The 25,545-nt window shown below is 36.1% G+C and overlaps 3 protein-coding genes across 9 annotated transcripts in view; 2 read left to right on the top strand and 1 right to left on the bottom strand.

Moving 5' to 3' along the window:
• The first annotated feature begins 5,314 nt into the window (after nucleotides 1–5,314).
• On the top strand, nucleotides 5,315–15,507 carry tacr3l (tachykinin receptor 3-like). Its single transcript, XM_067584774.1, has 5 exons — nucleotides 5,315–6,338; nucleotides 7,129–7,317; nucleotides 7,448–7,598; nucleotides 14,009–14,205; nucleotides 14,302–15,507. Exons 1-5 carry the CDS (start codon nucleotides 5,887–5,889, stop codon nucleotides 14,516–14,518), a joined length of 1,206 nt encoding a protein of 401 aa, XP_067440875.1. The 5' UTR covers nucleotides 5,315–5,886; the 3' UTR covers nucleotides 14,519–15,507.
• Nucleotides 15,508–17,686: 2,179 nt separating this feature from the next.
• On the bottom strand, nucleotides 17,687–21,064 carry si:ch211-145b13.6 (erythroblast NAD(P)(+)--arginine ADP-ribosyltransferase). Of its 5 annotated transcripts, none has more exons than XM_067584775.1 (5): nucleotides 20,917–21,064; nucleotides 19,957–20,048; nucleotides 19,560–19,655; nucleotides 18,604–19,328; nucleotides 17,687–18,335 (listed from the first exon to the last, which is right to left on the bottom strand). In XM_067584775.1, the coding sequence occupies exons 3-5, from the start codon at nucleotides 19,635–19,637 to the stop codon at nucleotides 18,260–18,262; spliced, it is 879 nt and encodes a 292-aa protein (XP_067440876.1). In that variant the 5' UTR covers nucleotides 19,638–19,655; nucleotides 19,957–20,048; nucleotides 20,917–21,064; the 3' UTR covers nucleotides 17,687–18,259. The 5 variants fall into 5 exon arrangements, with proteins under 5 accessions (XP_067440876.1, XP_067440879.1, XP_067440880.1 ...); XM_067584778.1 differs by having other exon boundaries at nucleotides 19,560–19,652; XM_067584779.1 differs by having other exon boundaries at nucleotides 18,604–19,298; nucleotides 20,917–21,062.
• Nucleotides 21,065–22,382: 1,318 nt separating this feature from the next.
• Nucleotides 22,383–25,545, top strand: part of primpol (primase and polymerase (DNA-directed)) — a 6,777-nt gene continuing 3,614 nt past the window's right edge. For 2 of the 3 annotated variants that reach the window (XM_067584773.1, XM_067584771.1), the window contains exons 1-4: nucleotides 22,389–22,570; nucleotides 23,646–23,970; nucleotides 24,828–24,922; nucleotides 25,028–25,166. In XM_067584773.1, the coding sequence (XP_067440874.1) occupies nucleotides 23,797–23,970; nucleotides 24,828–24,922; nucleotides 25,028–25,166 (408 nt within the window). In that variant the 5' untranslated portion in view covers nucleotides 22,389–22,570; nucleotides 23,646–23,796. Of the gene's footprint in view, nucleotides 22,571–23,645; nucleotides 23,971–24,827; nucleotides 24,923–25,027; nucleotides 25,167–25,545 lie in introns of all 3 variants that reach the window. The other variant, XM_067584772.1, reaches the window with a different exon arrangement.

The raw sequence follows: 25,545 nt of genomic DNA, 5'->3' as shown, positions 1-25,545 counted from the left end.
TCCCTCTTGCTTTGTGTTACTTTCTCTTTCCTGTGGGCCTCCTCCTCTTTCTGTTGCTTCAGCTCAAATTTCAAGCAGTTAAGTAACAGGAACTCGCTCTCTGAAATTATATTAATAATAACAAAGTCCATATTCACAGAAATGTGAGATAGTTTCATTTAACACAGGCAGGTTTTAATTGAAGAGTATTTGAAGCTAGGTGCCTGTAAATTCTTGCACCACTTCATGCACCATCATGACTGATTCACACACTGGTATGCAAAGTTAAGAGTGTTTAGATTGTAAGCAGCATCCTACAAGTGAATTGATTTTCTTCTTCCTGACTTTATATTTATAATATATTTATATAGGCCTACATCTGTTTATATTCTGTTTTATTTCTTGGTGCTCAATAATATAATTTTAGTTACTGCTGCAAAGGTTGATGTGGATCTACATATTTTCACCTGACATTTATCTGATTAAATCAAAATATTTTCTTTAACTCCTTGTCTGTTATGATCTATTAAGTGTTAAAGCATTAATTACCTTAAATAGCCACATCTTTCATTTCTTTTCCTCCATAAAACCCTTCCGGTCTCTCCGGTCTCTTCTTCTCTCTCTCTCTCTCTCTCCTAAGCTCCATTTAAACATGTAATCCTGTTGGATCAGTCACTTCATCGTAAGCTGCTTGTGTCACTCTGTCTCTCGTTCTCTCTCTCAGTCCAGTTCAGTTTGATTTCAGTTTATTTCATTTTACCTCAACTAAACGAGCTTCGATATTGCCAAAATGAGAAGAACTGGAAGGATACATTTCCTGTTTTTGTTCAGCTCTCTGCCTTTTTCTCTCTTTTGACCTGTTCTGACAAAGGTTAAACAACATTGTACAATCATTTATTTTAGAGGAGCAACCAGAAGTTCAGTCTAGTGGTTAGTTAAAGCCTAACTTCTGTGTAAAAGTTTTATTTTGTGCACCGGATGTGTTCATATATCTCTGTAAGTCACTTTACTCACAAACGCAGACACACAACTTTGCCTTCATGTTTGCTGCCAGAAGATGGCAGAAAAGCTTTCAAGCTCATCAATAAATGTCCAGGTTTTCACCAGTGGAGATATTACAACATCAACAGAGGAGAAACTAATGATGTGGCAAATTATTTATAACAGTTCCTTTGCATATTGCTGTGTTCTTTCTGGATAATTTATCTTTGATTCCTTGTGAGGAATAAGAGGGAGAAATAAACTGGAAGACACATTTTGAGCAGGACAAGTGTTGTCTCTGAGAGCCACATCCACTTCAAAAAAGAGCAGGATGCAAAATGTATTTCTCAAGACAAAAAAATCATTTTGTGAGCCAAAGTTCCTTCATTATTATTCTATGCATCATGTTTGTAGTTCCTCTAACTAAACTATCAATTTGTAACTTGTGCTGAGTTCCTGGTGTTATTGACAACTGCATACCAGATATAATGGAAATCAATTTGGCCCATTGATTTCAATGCATTCATTCGTTTGCTTAGTTGCTAAAAATGGTATCAGCATTAACTCCAGGATCAGGTTCACACACTGAGCCTGGATCACACAGCATGTTGATTATTGTTTGTGATCATAGCATCTTTTAATTTAAAATAAATGTTTGCTCTGATCAATGTTTGTTAAGACTGATCCATGTCATTTTGATATTACCACTAGGGGGCGCCAAAGTTGGAATTTAATAATTCTGCACATGAACTGGACATTTAAAGGACCAGTGTGTAGAATTTAGTGGCATTTGTGCAGTGCCTGTTTAAAACAGACAGGCAGATTGCTCACAGAGAACAATATATATATGTATCAACAACCATCATAGCAAGATGTTAACGTATTTCTTCTCAAAGATGATTACTTATGTAATTAATGACATCTGAAAAAAAAACAGATTATTATTATTTCAGGAAAGTTACAGTTAATTTGCATATTGTGTAAAATGAAAATATACACTTTTCTTAAATACAAATCGCACATTTGGCTATAAGTTTATCACTTATAATAATTCATATACTTTAGAGGCCTAATTTGTGAATCCTTCCTCAATACTAATTATCACAGGTTTCCAGATGTACAAGAATTGATCCAATATAGAACAGCATTAAAAAATAAGTTCATATTTGTTTATCCTTTTATCACTTTTGTTGAACAATGGCACAACCTGATCACAAATAAGCAAGAAGAGGCATCACTTGAGATTTTTCTTGAACTTCACATGCAGACCAGCGGCCAAAAGGGCATTTGATATCTTTTTTTTCATGGAAGTTCATGTAGTTTGTCACAGATAAGAAGAGGTCAAAAGTCCAGAAATACTGGTAGTATAAAGAACAACTTTATTGTGAGACCAGGTTGTTCTTTGTAGCTTCATACTCTTCAGACTTTGTCCTTTTCTGGATGCACCTTGGAAGCAGGTAAATGTGCCACTAATCCCTCCTCTGTTTCTCACAAATAACACGTTTAAAATACAGAGCAACCTTTTTTTTTTTACTAGTTCAGACATATCAATACACAACCTTGTAAAAAAAAACAAAAAAACAGCAATGTTGTAGAATCACTGTCATTTCATATTATTGTTTAGAAGAAAGACTTTTGTCATTATGGAATTTAACAGTAAAATTGAATTTAAGTGTGTTTCCTGCTAACAAAATCTTTCAATCAGCTGTTTTGTAGAATCGTCATCATCTGACTTAATTAAAAAACACCAGTCACTTTTGTGGTATTATAGATTTACTTGTAATATTCAATTTTTAAAGTATTTTACTAACACAACCTTGTAATAATACCTTCATGTTGTATGATCACTAGCAGATTTGAAGGTAAAATTAATTTCTTGTTGTGTTTTTACTAACAAAGCCTTATACTAAAAGGAAGAAGGGACACCCGCACCCTGTCCTCACCTGCTTAATAAAGATCCTTTAATATATAAGGTTTCAGTCAAACACCTTCAAGTATATGCTGACAAATGGAATAAACATCTTTATATATAAAAGGCAGGATTCATAGTAACCAATTATCACAAACATTTCATTAGTGGCAACAGGCTCCACCTTGTGGCTCAGAGTGAATTCCTCCTACAGTTGGTCACAGAGCATCATTTGATCTCAGTCAGATATAGATCTGTATGATACATCTTAAAAATATTAAAAACATTAATGGAAATATTAAAATCACATTTGTCAACTCAATAGCAATCACTCATATTATCAATAAACACTAACAAACATATAGAGAAATATAGAAAAAAGTAAGTAAATTACATAAATTTATGACATAACAGCCTTTATCTGCACTCAACAATATTCTTAAAAAATTTTTAAAATGCGTGTAAAATGATGTGAAATTTTTAGCACACATTGTATGTAAATTTACATTTTCATTTCCACTGAACAGGAATATATTATGTCATGAAAATGTGGCTTCTTCTCTGATGTGAAACTGTCAGAACAATCTGACATATACAGTAACTATCAGGAGCTTCGTGTCTGAGTTTCAGCTCAGTCTGTCAGTTCCGAACTGTTGTAGAAGCATCGACACAGTTAGTGATCTTATTAAGGACATGAAATGATGTAAAACATCTTTACAAGTTTACTTTTCTGCACCGGTGTATCAAACTCTTCATGTCAGTCTGTTTCACTTCTATTTGCCTTACACAGATTAAACTATGTGACACACGGACACCAGATGAAGAGACGTTCATCTTTCCAGCTGTTACACCCAGTGTGATTAAATGATGCCTGAATTATTCATATGAAATAGAGGAAAACTGATTTTGAATGCAGCTAATGACATTAACAGCCATCTCTTAATAGCCTGTGACCTTTTTTAGCACAAGAAACAGGAAGTGTTTAAATAGGGCTTGAGTGGTGACATTTGAGGAAGGGAGTAGCCCAAAAAGAGCGCTCTGGGTAATGAGGTCTTGCTGAGAGGAAACAGACTTTTTAGCCCGGGATCCAGGTCCAGCCCTCAGGATGTCTTTTACTACCTTTTTTCACTATTGTTTCCTGCTAGCCTGTACCTTGGGTCATCACAAGTTAATAACGAGCACCTTCAACTTGAGGCCGTTTGGTCTCAGGAGGCCAAAAACCCTGTTTTGAGACATGTGTCTGGCAAAATGATGTAAATGCAAATATGAAGGTACTACAATTACACAAATAGTCATACGAGTATGAAATTTGGCAGGAGTATCCTGAAACAAAGGGGGAAAGTAGCAAAATAAGATTCTGGGGCTTGCTGCTGTTCTATTTAAAAATATCAGCCACAACATCCCCAAAAATACAAAAAAAATTTACAAACATGTATTAAAGACACATAGCAAGTTTCCATCATGTATGTTTTCTACAAACTACAAAAAAGAAGGAACACTGGTGAGTTTTAACTCTGAAACAATGCATGCTGGGTAATCTGCTAGTCCGCTGATCATGTTTCTTTAAAAACTAATTTAATGTATTTTATTTAATAAATTAAGTGAAACTCTAAGCAGTTCATTCAACTCATAATTTCAAGTCAAAAAACTCATAAATATGAGTTCTGAAATGATATTGAAAGAAAAACTAGAAATTTCAGATTGAATTAACTTTTTTAAAATTATATATTTAAGTTAATGATAAATTATGAGTTGACTCCACTAAATTCTGTATGATGTTTGTGTGATGTGTAACTGTGAGCTTTTTATTCATATTTATTATTTACCAAACTGACTCAACTCAGGTAAAGAAATGTTGTGTTTTAGCCCATAATCATGTTTTGGAGGATGTGCATTTTCAGACTTTCAAACATAATATTAATGTTTTTATTCATTTTCAAATTGATTCAAATTTTTTGTGTTGTTTCATGTTTTTTGAGCATGTACGTTCATTCTTGATCTGCAGAATCTTTTTTTATTAAATCTTTTAATGCATCTGAATAATTTCTAGTTAAATGTGATTGAAATTTAGATCTCACAATCTTATCATGTTGGGGAAATGGATTATTTTACTAAAACATTTTCTTTCTGTGAATTGCAAACTTGACTTTTTAGCCCAGATCATCTGCACCACTGTCACAGCTTTAACCCTTAACATCTGTCATGAGTCAGATCAGCCTGCAGATTGAAAACACACTCTGGATATTCTGCAGAAAACATTTTGTGTGTGGAACGTGAGGAGATGTTTCTCATTTTTTTTCTTTTAACCTATATGTTACATTGAGAAACACTGAAAGACTTCTCCATCACTTTATAACCTTTACACTTGATCTGTTTTACCGAGCTTATGGTTACATAAAACACACCAACCATAAAACCCTGAAGCTACAAGCTTTGGTATTGATGGCACCACCATTAAGGATTAACTGTATCACGCTCACACTGATCTAAGGCTTCAAACAGCTCTAATGCATCCCTTTCTGAATGAAATGACTTGGACATTTATCAGAGAGTTGACATAAGTATTTGAGAGTAGCAAATGTAGGTTACACTGGGAAGAAGAAATGACCAGAACAAACATCTGTTGATCAGGTTTGGATCATTAAAACATCTCATGTTGAAGGAGAAAGTTTAATGCACTTAATGTAAATTGCTTTGCCAAATTGATCCATGTCACATAATATAAATTTGTAAGCAAATATATCATAAACTTACTTCATGCACTCAGAAAAAGAATGGATTTTGCTTTAAAATACCCTGCAGGCATTATTCATAACAGCTTTGTTGGATTTATGTAATTAGGACTCGTTCTAGAATAAAAATAAAAAGGCTTATTTACTGGATTTGGATGTTTTTTTTTACTCTCCCTGTGAGTGACATCATTAACTGGCTGTACCAGCATCTCTCTCTCTCTCTCTCTCTCTCTCCCTCTCTCTCTCTCTCTCTCTGTCTCACTGGTCACATGTTTACTTGCGCGTATGTTGCGCATCAGAGGTGCCAAAGTGGTTTATGCCGTCTGTCAGCAGCAGCTTGCAACAGATGCGACTGAGGATACTGGAGGAATGGCCTCTGAACGGGATGGATCCAACTCAACCAGAAATCTGACCCACCAGTTTGTGCAGCCGGCGTGGCGCGTCGCGCTGTGGTCGGTGGCGTACAGCACCGTGCTCGTTGTGGCTGTTTTCGGGAACTTGATCGTGATTTGGATCATTCTGGCGCACAAGCGGATGAGAACTGTGACCAACTATTTCCTGCTCAACTTGGCTTTCTCTGATGTTTCGATGGCTGCTTTCAACACGCTCATCAACTTCATCTACGCGGCGCACGGAGAGTGGTACTTTGGAGAAGTGTACTGTAGGTTTCACAATTTCTTCCCGGTGACTTCGGTGTTCGCCAGCATCTACTCTATGACTGCTATAGCTACTGACAGGTAGAGGCTGAGTGGGGAAAATGGGATCACACAGTTCGGATAGAATTTAGAGATACTTGTTTATTTGTTACAATTATTTTCTTTTCCCCTAAAATTCCCACCATGGATTCACACTATGAATTCAAATGCAATTAACTTTTCATAAAAAAAAAGGTTAATTAACACAGACATTTAATTGGGTCAGTTTACTTTTACTTATTTAAGTTAAGTTAATCATTTATAATCATTTCAAAGCTTGTTGCAATGCTCTGAATGAAAATTTAAGGATTTGTGACCTTTTGTGCAGCCTATCAACTGTACATACACAGTGCATGTAAAAACAAATTTTGTATTCTTCTTCTTTGCTTTAGATGTCAGTGTGTTTACCTTAAATTCTGTCAAGTATTCAGTTTTAAAACTGTGACAAATTTTAAAGACATCCTTTAAAAATTTTGCCAGTCATTAATTTGACTTTAATCTTTAATGAAAAGTGTAGATCATAGTTTGCTCGAGCACTTACTGATACTGACCAAACTGTCACTGCAGAAGTACAGCATCATCACCAATAGGTCTTTTCACTGCTGTGTTTTTTAAAGGTGGTGTGACGGGTTGTCGAATCGCTGCTTTGAACAGCTTTAAATTTGTCTTTAAACAGATATTCATCAGAGCATTATGACCCAAGAAACCAACTGTGAGGATAATGGCAGGATTGCATTAAACCCAGCGTACTGAAATGTATGCACAAATGTAATGTGTGCATTAACCAGCTTAACTCACAGTTCAAGGCGATGTTGTGACCTCTGACCTGTAGGTACATGGCCATCATCCATCCACTGAAGCCTCGTCTGTCGGCGAAGGCCACTGTGGGAGTTATTGTGTGTATCTGGAGTCTGGCCGTGGCTCTGGCCTTCCCTCTCTGCTATTTCTCCACCACCCGAGCTCTGCCCCACCGGACTCTCTGCTACGTGGCCTGGCCCCGCATGGCCGATGACCCCTTTAAGTGAGTGCACACACGACACACAGCTACACACAAACAACAGACACTCACAGATCTCCTTATTATCATCATTCTCCTGGGAAATGTTGGCTATAATCTTGATTTTTGTATTTGCTTCGCTACATACATGCAGGTATCACATCATAGTAACAGTTCTGGTCTACGTGCTGCCTTTAGTGGTGATGGGCATCACTTATACAATCGTAGGGGTGACACTGTGGGGAGGGGCGGTCCCAGGAGACTCATCTGATAAGTATCATGGACAGCTCCAGGCTAAAAGGAAGGTAAAAATGATTTTTTTAATGCATTCACACTCAATAGTTACACTTTCCACATTTATTTTGTTTGTGTCTGCGGAAGAAAACCATATTACAGCTCATGATAGTTTTCCTGAAAGTCAAATTAATTGTATAGCCCAATATAACAAATCACAAATTTGCCTCAGGGGCCTTTAAAATCTCTACAGCAATACAACATCCCCTTTAACAGGGACAAAAATGAAGAAAAAAAACTCAGGAAGAGCAACAGAGGAAGTATTCCTCTTCCAGGACGGATGGACATGCAACAGATGTTGTGTGGACAGAATAGATCAGATAACAAAAGAAATACAGACTGGAAAAACAGGATGGCAAAATTATAGATGGATAACATGATGACATGCATGAAAAATCTGATCAGGAAGATGTCAAACAACTTCCAGAAACAGCCAAACAGACAGGACCTCCATCACCATAAATGCAACAGAAAGAGCAACAGACTTGCAGATAAAATATTACTGCTGTACTTACCTTGCAGCCTACCATGACAGTTTTTTAAAGGCATGGAAAGGCAGCTTTTGTTAATTACACCCTGAAACTACAGAATAGTCTGCCTGAGGTTTAATCTGTCGACACTTTTAGACAAACACGTCATCTTAACATTGCTTTCTACTAAAGTTTTTTTTTTTATCTGGTCCTATCTTCTTTCTTTAAATTAGACTTTTTGATATTTTATTGTCCATGTTTTACTGTTTTATTGTAAATGCTATGATTCTTCGCCTTTAAGTACTTTATGATGCATTTTATTATTATATATTTACACATCTTATGCTACAGTATAGAAATAAAGTTGATTATTATTACTACTACTTCTGTAAAGCCAATTTCTGCTGATACACAGCTGCAATTACCATATAAGGAGATCACAGACTGAATTCAGGTTCAAGGCTCTCTACTGGAAAGCATTCACACTGAGAGCCTGTAGTATGTTTTATGTACCTTATCGTCTGTGTGTCTCTGTGTGTTCGTTTCACCTGGCTGCAAGAAAAATTTCCCCTCTCAGACAATAAAGTTAAAAGTTGAAGTTTAAAGTTTAAGTTTAGAAAAAGTTAAGAAGGAAAAAGCAGAAATATTACAGAAAAGACTAACTTCAGCAAGCCGGTTCCCCTTCTGCACAAAATAAAGACAAGAATAAAACAAAAACCATAACCCAGAAAACAACCATCAGCTCTGTTACTGTTATATCTTACCCTGCATTCCTAACAACATCAATTTAACAAAGTACAAAGTACACTGATGTTGTGATGTACTTATACAGTTTAGCCTAATGCAAACATGGCCAATGATTCACTTGCAACTGCAGCCTAGAAGAAGAGGAGGAAAACATCAATTTCAGAGTGCAGAGACACTTGTTTGACATCATCAGCTTAACAGCACACTGTGTGGTTTCCAGCAGCTACTCAGAGGGTTGGGTTAAACAGGGATTAAGGTCATTGCAGATGTCATGACGAGCATCTATCAGGACAGCTGCGGGATTAACAGCAAAGAATACAATTTATCGATAAACATCACAAATACTGCAGGTTGACATGTCGGATTATTCAGAGAGAAGACACAGAGGTTAGGCTGCGGAAGTATTCAGATAAAGGATGAAATTTTAAAAAAAGGAATCATGAAAATTATTGCCTAATATGTGGATCAGCAACTTTTTTGTCATTGACCAAACTGCACTGATCAGTTTCATCTTAATTAAGCTCATATTTATCCTGTTAACTGAGTATAATGAAGTAAACAGCAATATAAACTGCAAAACAGTAACTTGAAAATAGATTTATATTTTTGGTACCACAAACACACCTATTCAGCACACGGAGACAGAGACAGGTGGAGGCTCGCTCTTTACAATCTTTTAAAGAGCTTCATTGAAAAAAATTCATCAAAGGCTCAGATGGTTGGCAAAAATGGAGCCGTGGAAGATAAAAGAGATTTATAAATGTCAGGAAACAAAGCTACAATACAATGTCTGGTCTGATTCAAAGGCCCGCGCTGACAAGATGCCATCTGGGGTGGAGATAAGAGGAAGTCGCTCTCATCTCTCTCGCGTCTCTCAGATGAACTTCTGCTGATGGTATAATAGCCGCCTCCTTTTAACCCCCCCCCACCCCACTCCCCCCCACAGCTCTGCATTGTGCTGTTATGCGCTGATGAGTTCTGTGGCGCTCCCATCCGTCCTACCTGGAACATGTTGGGTCTGTTGCGTCATCACTGACCTTTCCCTCGCTTCATACAGCTGCCATTTTGGGCTCGATGAATGGAAAAGACTGAAGGGAAACAGACAACGCACTTTCTCCTACAGAGACAATGTGCATATAAAAGAGCTGCCATGGCTTCAAACATCCAAAATCACATTGATTTTCACATTTATCACATGACTTTGCAGTTCCCATCAGCTCTGTGGAGCTTTTTAGCAAATTTCAGCTCATTGTTTTCGGCCCCTCAATTTTACTGTTTTGGTTCAGTCTCACTGCTTTTGTCAGTTTTGTTTCCTGCAGCGACAGGCCGTGCTGTTTTTGGCAAAAAAGCTCTGAGTTGGCAACTATAGCTGGTGAAAATAGTTGAGCATTTAGGAGCTAAAGGGCCAAATACTTGTGTTAAGAGCTGGTGGAGACCAAAAATGGTGATAAAAGGAGAGTGAATATTAGACTAACATTCTTCAAGTGACCTGAAACACAACTCCAAATGAATGATAATGTTATTCCATGCCCTTTGGTTGTATAAATAGGCAACTGTTTGCTAACATCTTCATCATATCAACTTTATAGGATGATTACCCTGCAAGTCACAAAAACAACTTTGCGATATACAAGAAGTCTTTTTTTCCCCCGTGCCATACGGGCATTGAACACAGAATGACTGCATCAGGGAACACTTGTTATTTTATAAAACTTGCTTTCTGGTATTATTTATATAACCTATCCATGCTACCTGCCCATTTGCACCACTGTATGTTGTATATTTTGCATGTTTTTAATGGTGAGTTGTGCTATGCGTAGTGGATTTACTTTTGCTGTACTTTGAGAGAAGCCAAAGACAAATTTCCACTGAGGTGGACAATCAAGTCAATTACCCTACCAGTACTGCCACCCACTTATTCTACAGTAAAATATGGACAACAAATATCAGGCACCACAATGGTGTTAAGTGTTAAGGAGCATGTGGACCCAAATGCAGAGACTGAAATGCAAGGGTGAAGAAAACCTTCTTAATTCTGAAGGCTGCTCAGGAAAAAAACAGATGCTGGCTTAGCTGAGCAGAACTGACTACAAAAACATGACTAAACAGGCTGAACATAGAAGAGCAAACTCAATGGAACAGAACAAAACAGAGGATCCAACCAAGACTGAGCAGAAAACCAGAACTTAAAAACTAATTGAACTAACATGGAGATCAGGTGCAAGAAGGGAGATGGGTGGAGAAGCTCAGAAGAGGGGAGTGAGGTGATGAAACAGGAGAATAGACAGGGAGCTGATTGGCTGGGGGAAATACAGGGAGCAGGGTAGGACTGACGAAACTATATGCAGGGCAGGTGTGGAGAGAAAAACAGACTGGGGAGGAGTGCAGGACCACAGGAGGGAAACACAGAGCAAACCAAAATCCAGAAAACACAATACCACTTAATCACAACCCAGCATAAATCAAACTGTTTCAGAATTACACAAACTTAAGTACACAACACTACAAGCTAACTAATAATGCAAGACAGTCCTTCAGAGATACAACTCAATGCAGCCTTCTCCAACACAGTCCAGTCTTAACATAACATATTATAACATAACTTCTCCACCAGCTGGGGGCTTCTGCAAATGTTTCCTGAGTGCATCTGGACAGTTATAGAGTAGATGTGAGCCTATTACAAGCAAAAACATGTGGCTGCAGATCAGGACAAGCAGCTGCAGCAGCCTGTTGCACCATCTGTGTGTAAGTTCAAACTTAGTTACAACACAAATTATTACTAAGTTGTGATTTATGCTTTACTAAACTAAAAGCTTAAGTTAAAATGATAGTTTACAACATAGCTCTGAGTAACAGCTAAATATTTACAAACATATCCCTAGGGTAGGTATAAATTATAAAATGTCACTGAACTCACTGATGGTAAAACAGCAGTTTCCCGCCACGGCATCATTTTTTAATTGATTGCTGCCATTTTATTAAGCTTTTTTTAGTTCTATAGACCTAATTTATTGATATGATATTTCAATAGCTTACTACAATGTGCTACAACACCAAGTGGCAACCCACTGCAGAAATTTATGTTTTTATGGATACAGAGTTAGCCATTATCACTGATATTGGTCACTGAGCAGCACAATCCCTTATGTTGTAGCAAGGAGCAGTTATCCATATAGATAGCTACAGGCTTACCATTCAGTCTCATATTCTTCAATCTGTGATGTTATCCAGCAGCTATTGTAGCATCATTATCTAGCATTAGCTTTATTGCTACTTAGCTAGCTAGCTGCTATAAATGAAATGTCTAACGCTTTTAATGTTAACATAAGACAACATACCTTTATATTGGGCTTTATTTTTATTTTTATTATGAAATAAAATGTGAATATCTGCCTCTTGACATCTCCTCATGGGCTCAGGCTGTGATGTGCATCAAACAGTATCCCACCTTTCACTTTCAGTGCTCACAGTACGGGTGCAGGGCTGAAAAATTGTGAGGAACAGGAGTGCAAAGTTTTCTTTCTTTCTTTTTTTTCTTTATTTGTTCATTTTTTACCTCAGTAAAGAAAATGAGGGCAGAATTTTTTTTTTTTTTCTATTTAGGGTGACCAGTGCCCACCAGACAATTGGCGACCTAGGCAACCACCTATATGGCCAGTGCCTTTAGCCAGCCTTGCATTCAGCATCACAGTAACGTTGTTCTTGTCTGCTGGATAAGTGTTATATTTCTCCTGCATATTACATAGTTGTGCCTTAATTTTTTGATAATGAAAAATTTGGTCAGTTTCTTAGTCATATACACACAGACAGTGGTGCCCTCTAACCTACAAACAGTATGAATATGATTGCGGTTCATTTCATGCAACGATTCGTTGATTAATTAGCTATTAAACTATTTTAGTAATTTTTTATGCAAAATTGCCAAATATTTGCTGGTTGCAGCTTCTTAAATGTGATGATTTGAAACTTTTCTGTAATAGTAAACTGAATTTCTTCAGATGTTGAACTGTTGATCAGACAAAACGAGGAATTGAAGATGTCACCATAGACTCTAAAACATTATAACAGCCATTTTCATTATTTTCCGGCCTTTTTATAGACAAAATGATTTATCGATTAATTGAGAAAATAATCAGCAGATAGCATTAAAGCATTTATGAGCTTTTAATGCAGTTTTATGTGCATTGAGTAGGAACAGAGACAATCATTAAAAAAAGGTTACCACAGATTGTTTCTGAAAGCAGGAGACCTGTTGTTATCCAGAATCTATAAAAGTAGGGGTTCTCCAAAAAAGGGAGAGAGGGATATATGCTGTTCAAGCTTTTGGTTTTACATCATCAGGAGCAGGTAGAGATGTCAGAAAACAACTGCTAATACGAGGAGATGCAGCTGATAACCCAGTTGCACAAGTTAGACTGATGATGTCACAGGCTAAACTGTTTGTCAACACATACCTACACCAAATACAATAAACATCATGTCAACAACTTCAGTTCCTTAAAAGCTTTTAGACCACTGCAGGGTTGCAACCCACAATTATTTTCATTATAGATCAATCTGTTGATTATTTTCTCAATTCATCGATTAATCGTTTGATCTATAAAATGTAAGAAAATGGTGAAAAATGTTGATCACAGTCCATAAACAAAATATATTTTGTTTATTATCATAGAGGACTAAATAAACCAGAAAATATTCACATTTGAGAAGCTGGAATCAGAGAATTTTGACATTTTTTCTTTAAAAAAATCACTCAAAATGAATAATCAATTATCAAAATAGTTGGCGAATAATTTTCAATCGATCAATTAATCGACTAATCGTTCCAGCTCTAGACGACCGTTAAGAGAAGTTTGTATCTGCAACTGGAAAAATGCTTCTTCAAGAAGAGGGATGTACCAGTGTTTAGTTCATCAATTATTTCAGTGTTTCAACTTTTTTTTTGTATAGTTTTCATCTGGAAATGCAATATTCAGAATGTTTCTGGATTCCTTATTTTGGTATTTTAACGTCTGCTGACATGAATTAAGATTGATCATTGACTTGACCTTTTAAATGATATTATGTTCAGTTTGAAGCAGCTAAATGGCTAAATTATTAATTTTAGCTGTGCATTTCCTACTGTGACATGTTAAAATGTCTCCCTATTTGTGTTTTTGTCCTGCTGATGATTCTTTTTTGCATTTTTCTTTTTTCTCCTGCAGGTGGTGAAGATGATGATCATCGTAGTAGTGACCTTCGCCCTCTGCTGGCTGCCCTATCACGTCTACTTCATTGTGACGGGCCTCAACAAGCATCTGAGCAAGTGGAAATACATCCAGCAGGTTTACCTGTTGGTGCTGTGGCTGGCCATGAGCTCCACCATGTACAACCCCATCATCTACTGTTGCCTCAACAGCAGGTGGGTAAAAGTAACACCACCTCACAAACACACATGTAAATAACATGTATGTACACAACAGCATAATGACATGTCGGGGGCTGATTTTGGGTGCAGGTTCCGGGCTGGATTCAAGCAAGTTTTCCGCTGGTGTCCGTTTGTCCGGGTGTCGAGTTATGATGAGCTGGAGCTCCGAAACACAAGACTCCATCCGGGTCACCAGAGCACGCTGGTGTCGACCCTCTCTCGGGTCGACACCAGCGTCAGCGAAGACGCCAGCTCTCGTGATAACAGGTCAAGGTTCAAATCTGAACCCATTAATGAAGACAGTTAATTGTCTCCATTAGGTACAGTTTTTTTGACACATATTTTTGAGTTGGAAAATGCATTTGAAAAGAGTTTCTGTTCACTCATAGTGCTCTTGACTTTTACACCAACAATCTGCACAGTTTAGCTTGAGCTCATTGTCTCTGCAGTTGTGTGAGGTTTCACTTTATCAAAATTATTAAAATTCAATTTAATATTAAAGGTTTTGACATATATTTGAAAACTTGTGTATCATGCTGTTATAATTACAGCAAACAAAACAAAATATCTGACCCCGGGAGAAAATTTACTGTGATAAAAATACCATACTCGTGGTTTACTTACTTAGCTATTCCCGCCACTTTCAGCCATATTCCATGGCATTCTTCGGCAGGTGGTGAAGATTTCGTCACCTGACGACAAGTGGTAGATAATTTTTGATATTAATGGTTTTTAATCATATGAAAGTATGATTAGAGAGAGAGTTCATTTGTTTTTAGTCATAAAATCCTGCTGTTCATTTGTTTTTTAGCAAATTCTTACACATTTTGGTTATTATCCAAAAGTGCTCAAGAGAGGATTTACTTGTGTAAGTAGGTTAAATGAATTGAGGCAAGTTTCCTTGAAAAATCTGAAAAAAAAGAAAAAAGATTGATGTCTAGTTTGAGATGGTGAATACATATGTGGGTTTTAATTGTTGGAATTACAAGAACATTTTCAGTGTTTCATTAACATCTTAAGTCTTTAAAAAGATCAATTTGTTTAAGAAGACATTTTAATTATAACCTGCTGTCCCTGCTCACATTGAACTTTCTGGAGTTTAATTTATTTCGACTATATCATCATTTGTTATCGTTACTTCTGTTGTAAAACATAGTTTATGCAGTGGGACAGGATATTTTCAAAAAAGGTTATGACTACATTATATTCATATATTCATATTTATATTATATTTATCATAAAACATCTTTGTTAAAACAATAAATACACACACACACACACACACACAAACACACACACACACACATATATATATATATATATATATATATATATATATATATATATATATATATATATATATATATATATATATATATGTTGTTTTAACAAAGATGTTATATGATAAATATAATATAAATATAAATATATGAATATAATATAGTCATAACCTTTTTTAAAAAAATACTGTGGTCCACTTGTTATATTATACTTTTTTCAGATACCACAAGAAAGATATTTTCTGAGCATGGTGAATGATATACTTTAAGCTGCTTCTAACATTTTGTAATCACATTTGTTTAATGTTATACTCAGCACGCTATTATATAATATAGTGGGATACACAGTATGATTTGATGAAATGCTTTACTTGTGATAGACATACAGTATATTTAATCCTATCAGACTATTACTCAGTGGATTTTATCGACTATAACTGCAGTATTACCGCAGCATGAATGCAGCTCTCTAATACAGCTCTTTAATGCCCTAAATGTTTTTATAGTGACACTGATGTTATTAAATAAACCTGTTTAGATGTCACCTGCATTTTATGATCAAATGTAAATTCACAAGTGCTTGTAATTTTTGTTAGTTGCAGAAAGCATGTGCCATTTTAATTTTTTTGTTGTGGGATATATATATATATATATATACATATGTTTGTATATAGTAATGTACAGTATGTGTTTATAGTATTGTGTATATAGTATGTTTTGGTGCATACTCATCTACTCTTACACCAATAGACACAACATGTTGCCTTTGCAGTGTATTTATGTTTTACTGTTGTATTATGATGTAAAATGTTACGATTCTGTGTGTTGTCATCATTCAGAGCTTTGAGCGATCACAAAAAACTGTTTGTTAATAACTATGAAAGTGTCTCCTCCTATAATAAATGTAACATTAAAGAAACAGCTTGTCACATACTGGGCAAAATTCTTTTTTGGCCATCTTAGTCAGAGTCTGATGAGATGATCAGTTTCATCTCTATGGGTCCTTTAACCTCTCCAAAGCTGCAACCTTTACATGTTTCATGTTTATTTTTACCTTTCAGAGTGTACACAAACACAGCGAAGTGCAGACCAGTGTGAGCTTCTTTGCAAGTCCATAAAAATCTTCATCACACACAAGTCATTCCAAATGTTCATTTAAAATGGGTGGAAACATAAATGTAAAAACATGTCATTGTCGTTTTAGGAGCACAGCAGTTTGAGTCTGTTCAGTGAAATTTGTTGTGTTTCTCTCCCTTGTTTCCTGTCATCTGTTCAATATCACTAAATTCAGGTATAAAATGCCTAAAAAAAAAGATAAATAATTCACCTCATGCAGCTCAGAAACAGATTACATGTAGTACCACACTTTGTCTGTATAATATGTACTGAACAGCATGTGTTAGTTGTACCATGATCATCATGCTGTGTACTGTAATATAAAAGTGTTAAGGGTGTTTATTGTAGAAAGATCTATCAGCCTGGATTTATCTTGGACTCGGGTCCTCCAGAGGCAATTAAGATCACATCCTTGTGAACTGCAGTCATGTTGTTCTCTGAAACAATTAACTATGAAGAATGAAGAAAAAACAGAAGCTTAATCCCTCCCTCTCTTATACACTCTCACTCAGGATGCAGCCTGCATTTGATGAACTCTGTTTGCAAAGTTCTGTAACTGTAATTGTCACATGAAAAGTTATTTGCAGAATAGTCCTGAAATAAACATACAGATTTTAAATTAATGAAAAGACATGACAAGGGCAGTTCAACCTGTTGTATTTATTCTTTTATTCCTGAAGGCCAAGTTTTAACTCTCAAACAATGCATGCTGGGACATCTGCTAATAATATGCTGATCACGTTTCTTTAAAAACTTAATTTAGCAAGTTTAGTGAACTCTCACTCATCATTTAAGGTTATATTACTTCAAGTCAAGTGAATTAAAGTTTATAAGTTAAGAAATGGTCTGAAAAGATTTTTACCTCGATTAACTGTAAATTAATAAAACTTACATATTTAAGTGAAGTTAATGACAAGTGATTAGTTGATTCCGCTATGATCCTATATGATGTTTTACAGTGTGTATGTATGTATGTGTATGTATGGTGGAGAGATAGTCTCCACATGATAGAGGATGTATATATATTTTGATATTGTAGTGTCAGTTTTCTATTAAATAAGAGACTCACGGCGAGAGAATGTCTTTCTGTGTTATTTATTCAAAACACTTGCAAGTGGGCTTCAACCTGTGATATAAAATGCCTTAGGCCAAGAGTAACAGCCTCTATGTTTGGCCTGGTTTTTATACAGCAATCTACACAAAAACACAGACACAGGAAACAACAAACATGTTTCTTTTCTTATCTCGACATTTCCCGCCTTCTGTGGTTCTGGACCCAGATTTTCAGACAAGAAAGAAGACTCAGAGAATCATCATCACCATATATGGTGAACAAAACCCAGGCACATGTAACTGTGAAACAAAGCTTTCATATAAGGTGTTAAGATAGTGCTTAATTATAAGGCATAAAAGAGTATGTGCTGTGTTTACCACCACAGATATGCATAAAGACAAAAAAAACTAACACTTTCAGTCTATAATTCTGTAAAAAATGTAATGAAGGTAAGGACTACATCTGTGCATCAGACTTCAATATCTAACAACACCGCAGTTGGCAGAGTATCACAGCAAAGCATCTTGTTCATTTCTCAACTGCACAACTGAGTTTTGTTTTGTGATAACTCTCAGTCTCAGACACTGATTCATTAGGCTCAGCAGTTAAAGAAAAAAAGAGAGAAACCTAAAAGCACCAACATGAGCCACTGGGTGGAGACATCAGCTGGTGACCTGCAGAGATGGAAACAGAGAACGAGACATCAATATGTTATTGTAGTAGCTGTTAAAATATCTTGTTTTGGGTGAAGAGCAGTTTGGAGACATTAAATGATAAACAATTTTACATATAGCTACAGTAACCAGGCAAAACTTTTCTGAGCTTTGCATCTATTTCAATTAATTTCACATTAATTTTTAACATTCAAATATCACTCATATGTACAGAACCTCATAATTTGAACAAAATATTTCATGTTTGTTAAGAACATTTAGGTCTCACCGAGAGAAAATGTAGCAATCGTGTGAGCTGGCCAGTTTTGAGTGCTTCAAATGGATCTTAGTGTATTGAAGATCATCATCATTTGTTTGTACTACATCTTCCACTGTGAACTCTTCAGCTGGAGATATGAGAACCTCGTCCCCATCCTCCTTGCAAAAGCTTCCCAGGCTGACATAGAAGCAAGTGGTGATATTGAAAAAGGTGTCCCCGTCTGTTGGCTCCGCCATCGCTTTCCAGTCTGAGTGAACTAAGGTGAATCTTCCAAATCTCACCTTTGAGCCTTTTTGTGCTTTGTATATAGTGTCTGTGACATGAAACACACTTTTACACTTCTCCCCATTCAGCGGCTTCATGAGCTTCATGGCGTCCATGAGCAGGAAGTGAAGAGACTTGAAATGGAAGCTGTTTTCATAGGTGCTAACATTTCCTCCCATTGTCGCCACTGCATTGTTAAAGGTCTTTCTGAAACCTTTTTCCCCAAATGCATGCGTAATAAGTGCAGCAGTGTGTTCCTTTACTCCTCCGGGGATAATTTCTGAACAGTGGGTGTTCCACGCTTTCTGGAATACTTCACTGCGGTTGAGCTCTTGTTTTAACACTGAGTGGATAACCATCTCCAGGGCCTGTTTGTCGCATCCATCGTACAGGGTGTCTACTGCTTCTGGGGCCATGTCCAGCTGTTTTACTGCAGTCACCTTTAATTGAGTGTGGAATTTAAAATACAGCTTCAAGAGAAGAGAATATACATTTTTTTTTGTATCACAACACCTTGAGGAAAGCAAGCGGTGTATTTTTTATAATTTACTACCTCACATTCATTAAAGCCTTTTTATTTTGTGCCTCGAATTTTTTTTTCATACCACACCCCACCCACTGATGAGGGCACATTTTGTCTTTTTAAAAAAATATATCACAACAAGTTTTGAATGGCTATTTACAAGAGAAATAACACTTACCTTGTAGCAGAGAGCTGTGAAAATCACAGTGGCAAGGAGCATTTTTCTTCTGTAACACATTTTGAAACAACTCTTCATGTCTTCTTATCTGCACTGCTGCAATAGAAATAAAAGAAAAGCACTGCAGGACCAAACATGAATAATAACCTCTATGACGTTACACAATGTCCAGAAATAGGGTGATCTGCTTAACTTGGCTTCTCTTGCAAATACTTTGTTTCAACAAGCCATCAGTCTTTGGCTTCTTGCACAAATACTTTGTTTAAACAAGCCCTCTATCCACTTTTATCACTTTTCCTCCTTTCCATGCGGTGCCCACCCTTCCCAGTCTATATAAACACAAATCACCAAGCACTAAAATGAAAAGGAAATGCTGAAAAAGTTGAGAGACACATACCTTAAGCAAGGAGTATTAACATATGGAGACAAATCCAGAAATCAAGTCCGTGTACATCAAACTGCAGGGGTGTAATCGTTCTCTGCAGGACACTGTGGGAAGTGAAAAAACTTATCTCAAAAGGCAAAACCCTTTTCCCTTCCTGTGGAAGGAAATAGTACACCATTGGGAACCCTGATGTCTAGTTATTTGTTCTGCCTGAGCTACTGAGTTACTGTCTCCTCTTTAGTTGCATGGTCTGTCATAAAACAATACTCATATGCAGTACTCATATGTACATTAGAGTAGTTTTTTGCTTGCAGCAATAATGAATTCTGCTCAAACTGGACATCAAAACATCCCTTCCCAACATGCTTCAGTGCAAAAATGCATTCCATCGTTTATCTGAAGTCAATATGAGGCTTCGGCAGCCTGACTTAATCAGATCAAGTGGATATTTTACAAGACGACATGAATGGAAATGCACCAAACTTTGCAGAATGTAGTCTCATCTAAATCAGATTTAGTATACAAATGCACACTAAATCATGGGAACAGGTTTCCACTGTGTGTAATCATATGAATTTTAAAAATACACAAACATGCACACATAGGTTGAATTAGGTCAAATTAAGCAGAAGTGTTCATGAGAACACACCAAGAAAACTGTGATTGTTTTGCTTTGACTTTGCAAAATGTAATAATCAACTCATGCAAACATTTTTCATTTCTTTTTTGCCCTTTCATGACTAAATGGCTACACTAGGCTGCATTGTTACTTATTTGAAACCAATCATTTATATTGCATTCAGTATAGAATCATTGCACAAATAATTAGCTTAATTTAAAAGAAGAAGAAAGCTGCAAAAAAAATTACTAAAATATTTTTTAAAAAAAAGCACACATAAAGAAAAAATGTCAGTTCAAAGTCCATTCCTTATCCTGTTAATAAATAGCATTTCTTCCTGCACAAATACTTACCTGATGACTATATGATGTTGTTTTCTTTGCTTTTCCCCTGAGATGAACAGCTCATTCCTCCTCTGCAGGACTATGTTCCACCTCTTGACTTCCTCTAACTTCCTTCCTTTCCTGATGGTACACTATAAGCCATATTTGTGGAGCAAACTGACTCCATAGTAACAGCACCTTTTTTTAAATATTATTACGCATAACTGTTCAGTCTGAGTGGGAGGAGCAGGAGGAGGAGTGTCTGATTGACAACATCCCATCCACTCCAGATCCAAGCAGTGCCAGGCTGTAACACAGTGTGAGAGGATAAATGTATGGAGTCTAGTAAGTGCCACGAGTTATTAGTGGTTGATTATAATCAACTCAGTGTTGGGTTTTAAAAACAGTCTATAAAGCAATTAATCAAATTTACTTATACATTGGGGTATACATTAAATACTATTGGACAAATGGGCATTACATGAGTCAGTCAGTAATTCTCTTTCATGATCTCTGTCTTGTATAAAGAACATATTCATGACATTGATTTTTAAAATTTGTTTTAAAGGCTTTAAAATTTTACTTTTTGTTGCAGCAATAAAACACAGTGAAGTGGTTATCCTTCAAAATAAAGTTTGAATTATAATTTTCATAACCTACAGGAAGGAATCGTGGGAATAAAACAAACCAGAAACAAGCTGTTCCACAGTGTGCCAGAAATAACTTTCACCAGCTTTGGACAGTAAAGTGAAATGAATTAAACTCAAAATCTGATTAAATGATGACTGATTTTTATTTACACAGTATTATGACTAACTGAATGACTTTCATCAAACTCCAGTGATCTCAGAATGACTCCCTTAAACACTGAAGGAAACTGAGCACTCCTTGATGTTATCAGTTCCACCGAATTATACTTCATGCACGGACCTGCGTTTCCCCTGCTATGATAAGTCAAAATGTCTGCTGTGAAAAAGGTCTATTAAAAGGCAGAAGTAACACCAATAGCACTGGAACCTACCTCTGTTATTATAGTTTTGGCAGTTCTATGTGCTTTGTTATAGCCTGTGATTACAAGTCTCTGTGTCATATTAGTCAATATTCATAATTTGAGGCTCTAGACCGTGGCCCATAGTTGCTCTTGAATTTATTGAAACTACATCCACAGTTTCCTTCATTAGTGATTGTAAAATGGTAAAACTGTAAAATGTAGCTCTTAAGTCTTAATCTTGTTCTCTACTGACACAGAGCGCTGTTTGTACTTTAAGTGTCACCTTCACTTTTTTTTCATCAGACCACACTGTGAAAATCTGGCCCGATTTTCTGCAAAATTAGTACTTTTACATTAGTAATTTAAGTAAATTTAGCTGGTAATACTAACTGTGCCTATTTTTTATTTTATTTTTAAATTTTTTTTGCTAGGCGGGGCAGGGTAGGGCGGGTCATAACTTCGCCATCCTAGGAAAACAACATTGCATACAGCGTAACATCGGAAATAGCGTCATTTCCGGTTACAGAGTCAAACGCGCCAAAAAGAAAACAAGACGCAGTGGCTGAAAACGGTTTGTTTATGTTTCTTTTACAACCAGTTTTCACCGAGTGAAAAGTGACCAACCAGATTATTTGACTTAAACACTGATTAACGTCATTTACTAGACAGTTTTAACGCGAACACTAACTAACGGTGAGTTTTTATTAACATACATCATACAAAAGCGGAACCGTTACGTTAGCTAAATTAGCGAAGTTTAAGCATAAATTAGCTTTTGACACTCAAGTCTGGACTAGTTTAATGTGAGGGCGGTTTACATTGTTACTCTTCAGAAGTTAATTAATGTAACGTTACAGTGTCAGTAGATGTTTTTAGCTGCTGGTGGGAGAAGTATCCCTCAAAAACAGTAGCGGAAAGTAAGTATATTTAGCCTTACGCAAGTATTTTACGTACACTGCGTAAGTTATAATATTTAAGTAACGTTACTTCACTAATTTACATTTTTACTTCTCCTCCACCGAATTTATTTTACATCTGTAGTCGCTTTAGTTAGTTAATTCTGAGATTAACTATTCTGAAAAATATATTGAAAATATAAAAATAAAGCCATTTCTTTTTCTTTTTTTTTTTTTTTTTAGAACAAATTAAAAACTACCCTACAGTATTTAAGTTTAAAGTAGCTTCACTGCGACCAGCCACAACATTAACATGCTGCTAATATACACCAGTAATAATAATCTAATTATATAGAATATGACACTGACAGGGGCCTTTCTGCATAATAAGTACTTTTTCTTTTGATATAAAGTAGAAAAGTAACATTTTGAATGCAGGACCCACTTAAACTGAGTAATTATGGTGACTTTAAGTATCTGAAAACTTCTTTCACTGCTGAGTATAAGTAGCAATACTGCAATATAAATATACTCAATACCAAATAAGTTCTGAATTCAAAATTTTACCTAGAACAAAAATGTCAGTATCAAAAGTAAAGGTACTAGTTATGCAGATCGACTCCTTTCAGTTATATAATTATATTATTATTACTGATGTTGACAAGATTTTATTGTTAAAGCAGGTCAAGCACAGTTGAAATACTTTGGGATATTTAAGAATCTATAAAAATCTAATAAATTTTATATTTTACATCACTTCATATACTTATCATGTTTGTATGTAAAATTTCAGTCTTCAATAATGTAGTTTAGTTACTTTCCACTTGGGTTGCATCAATCAATCAATCAATCACCATCACTGGTTTTTACAGGAGGACAGAAGTGTCCCTGAACACTGAATGTCTACCAGCTCCAGGACGTCGCACTGTCACTTATCTCACCTCAGAGGTGAACAAATGATGAACAAGCCTCCCTGTGGCTTCAGTAAAGGCTTGAACAGAAGTGGTCAGTAAGCAGCTGAGGATGAGGAAGTGGGGAGACCGACTGAAGAAGGTTGAACAGCTCGCTCAGTCCTTTCAGCAGAATCCTCTGGCCACACGCTACAAACCTCGACTATGGCCGTGTCAGCCTTCCTCCGTCTGGAAGCTCTTCCCTCGTCAAAGTTTGGCTATCAGCTTCGCTCAGAGCTGCAAAGAGGTAACACAAGACTTTGCTGAGGCTGGTCTGTTAATGGTATCTGTAGGTTTGAAAAGTCTTGAGAAGCACTAAATTCACTTTCCTCAAAAAAGGCATCAGAAGGTATTAAAATGTCCTCACGGCTGCAAATAACAATTAGTTTCATTCTCAATTAATCTGTCAATTATTTTCTCAATCAATCAATCAGTCGTTTTGAATATAAAATGGTGAAAAATGTCGATCACTGGTGCAACCTCAAATGTCTTGTTTTGTCTCGATCAACAGTCAACAACCCAAAGATATTCAGTTTACTTTCACAGAGGACTAAGGAAACCAAAAAATATTTACATTTAAGAAGCTGGAACGAAAGAATTTTTGTATCTTTTCTTACAAAGTGACTCATTGATTATCAAAATAGTTGCCAATTAATTATCTATCGATTGAATAATTAATTATTCGACTAATTGTTGCAGGTCTAAATGTGTTAAATTTAATGTACAAAAGTCTTAAATATTTAAATATTAAAATTTTCTGTAGCAAAAACTGTCACTGCTGTCAGTTGCAGTAGGCAAAGGGAAAGTGTTGATTTTTTAGCAAAGGTCATATTAATGGAATTAATCATATCATCAGGAATTATTGTTGTATACATCTGGTAAATAGTGAAAAAAAAGTAATTTTCAGCCACATTGTCCCTACTGGTTTTCCATCATACTTTCTTTTGATGTGTATGACTATGAAAGAAACTAAACTTGGTGAATCCTGCAGAAATCATGTCTCTCTCATCAGTTTGCACCGTAGATTGTATATCCTCTGTGTGAAGTTATTTTCTAGTATTTCAGGGAGAAAAATGCTGACATTTGTTTTTTAACATTCTTTAGGCTGTACATGTTTTTGCACTTGAAAAAGAGAAGTCACCCCAGGGTCAGAGGATCTTCCTGGTTACCAGTTACAGTGAGCTGTGGCATTACTACAGGTGAAGACCAGGACTACTTTGCAAAATTAGGAGCATCTACTTTTGTATTTTTGAATAGATATGTTGATGTGCAGTCATGGTGATCTGTTCCTCGTTTTTTCTCAGGACATTCACACAGTCCTTGATGCACTGCTATGAGGTGATACCAGAGGGCACCGTCTGTAAGCTTTACTTTGACTTGGAGTTCCACAAGCCCTCAAACAAAGAGGCTGATGGGAAAAATATGGTGTCGTCACTTATCCAGGTTTTGTAAATTTTTGCATCTTCATAGTTTTTATTGAGCAGCTTGATTCACACAATGATGACGTTTTTGCTCGGTGTAGTAATTTTAGAGCCAAAGAATGTGCTTTAAAAAATATCTGCGTGACATTCAGTAAGTGAAAAACATGAAAACAGTAATATCAACAAAATAAACTGAGCAAAAAGGTAACAAGGAGCCTAGATAAACCTCCTCTGTCACCCTAACCCACCCAATTTCCTTATATATCTTTCACTCATGATTTTATTGCATAATTGCTTTGAAATATTACAAATGTGAAAACTGTAGATTGTCCTCTTATTTCAAACTGCAAGGTTACTTAATTAGGAGTTTTCAAATTCTATTAAATTGAGAGACTTTTTGT

This window comes from Thunnus thynnus, chromosome 3, assembly GCF_963924715.1.
Source record: "Thunnus thynnus chromosome 3, fThuThy2.1, whole genome shotgun sequence".
Classification (NCBI taxonomy): Eukaryota; Metazoa; Chordata; class Actinopteri; order Scombriformes; family Scombridae; genus Thunnus; species Thunnus thynnus.
This window is presented reverse-complemented; position numbering and strand designations above follow the sequence as displayed.

Bases quoted from the DNA above. Each gene is read 5' to 3' on its own strand.
- tacr3l (XM_067584774.1), top strand. From the start codon at position 5,887: ATGTTGCGCATCAGAGGTGCCAAAGTGGTTTATGCCGTCTGTCAGCAG. The intron at 6,339-7,128 runs GTAGAGGCTGAG...TCTGACCTGTAG, and splicing joins ACTGCTATAGCTACTGACAG to GTACATGGCCATCATCCATC. The intron at 7,599-14,008 runs GTAAAAATGATT...TTTCTCCTGCAG, and splicing joins AGCTCCAGGCTAAAAGGAAG to GTGGTGAAGATGATGATCAT.
- si:ch211-145b13.6 (XM_067584775.1), bottom strand. From the start codon at position 19,637: ATGAAGAGTTGTTTCAAAATGTGTTACAGAAGAAAAATGCTCCTTGCC. The intron at 19,329-19,559 runs GTAAGTGTTATT...CTTCTCTTGAAG, and splicing joins TCACAGCTCTCTGCTACAAG to CTGTATTTTAAATTCCACAC. The intron at 18,336-18,603 runs GTGAGACCTAAA...CCATCTCTGCAG, and splicing joins GATTGCTACATTTTCTCTCG to GTCACCAGCTGATGTCTCCA.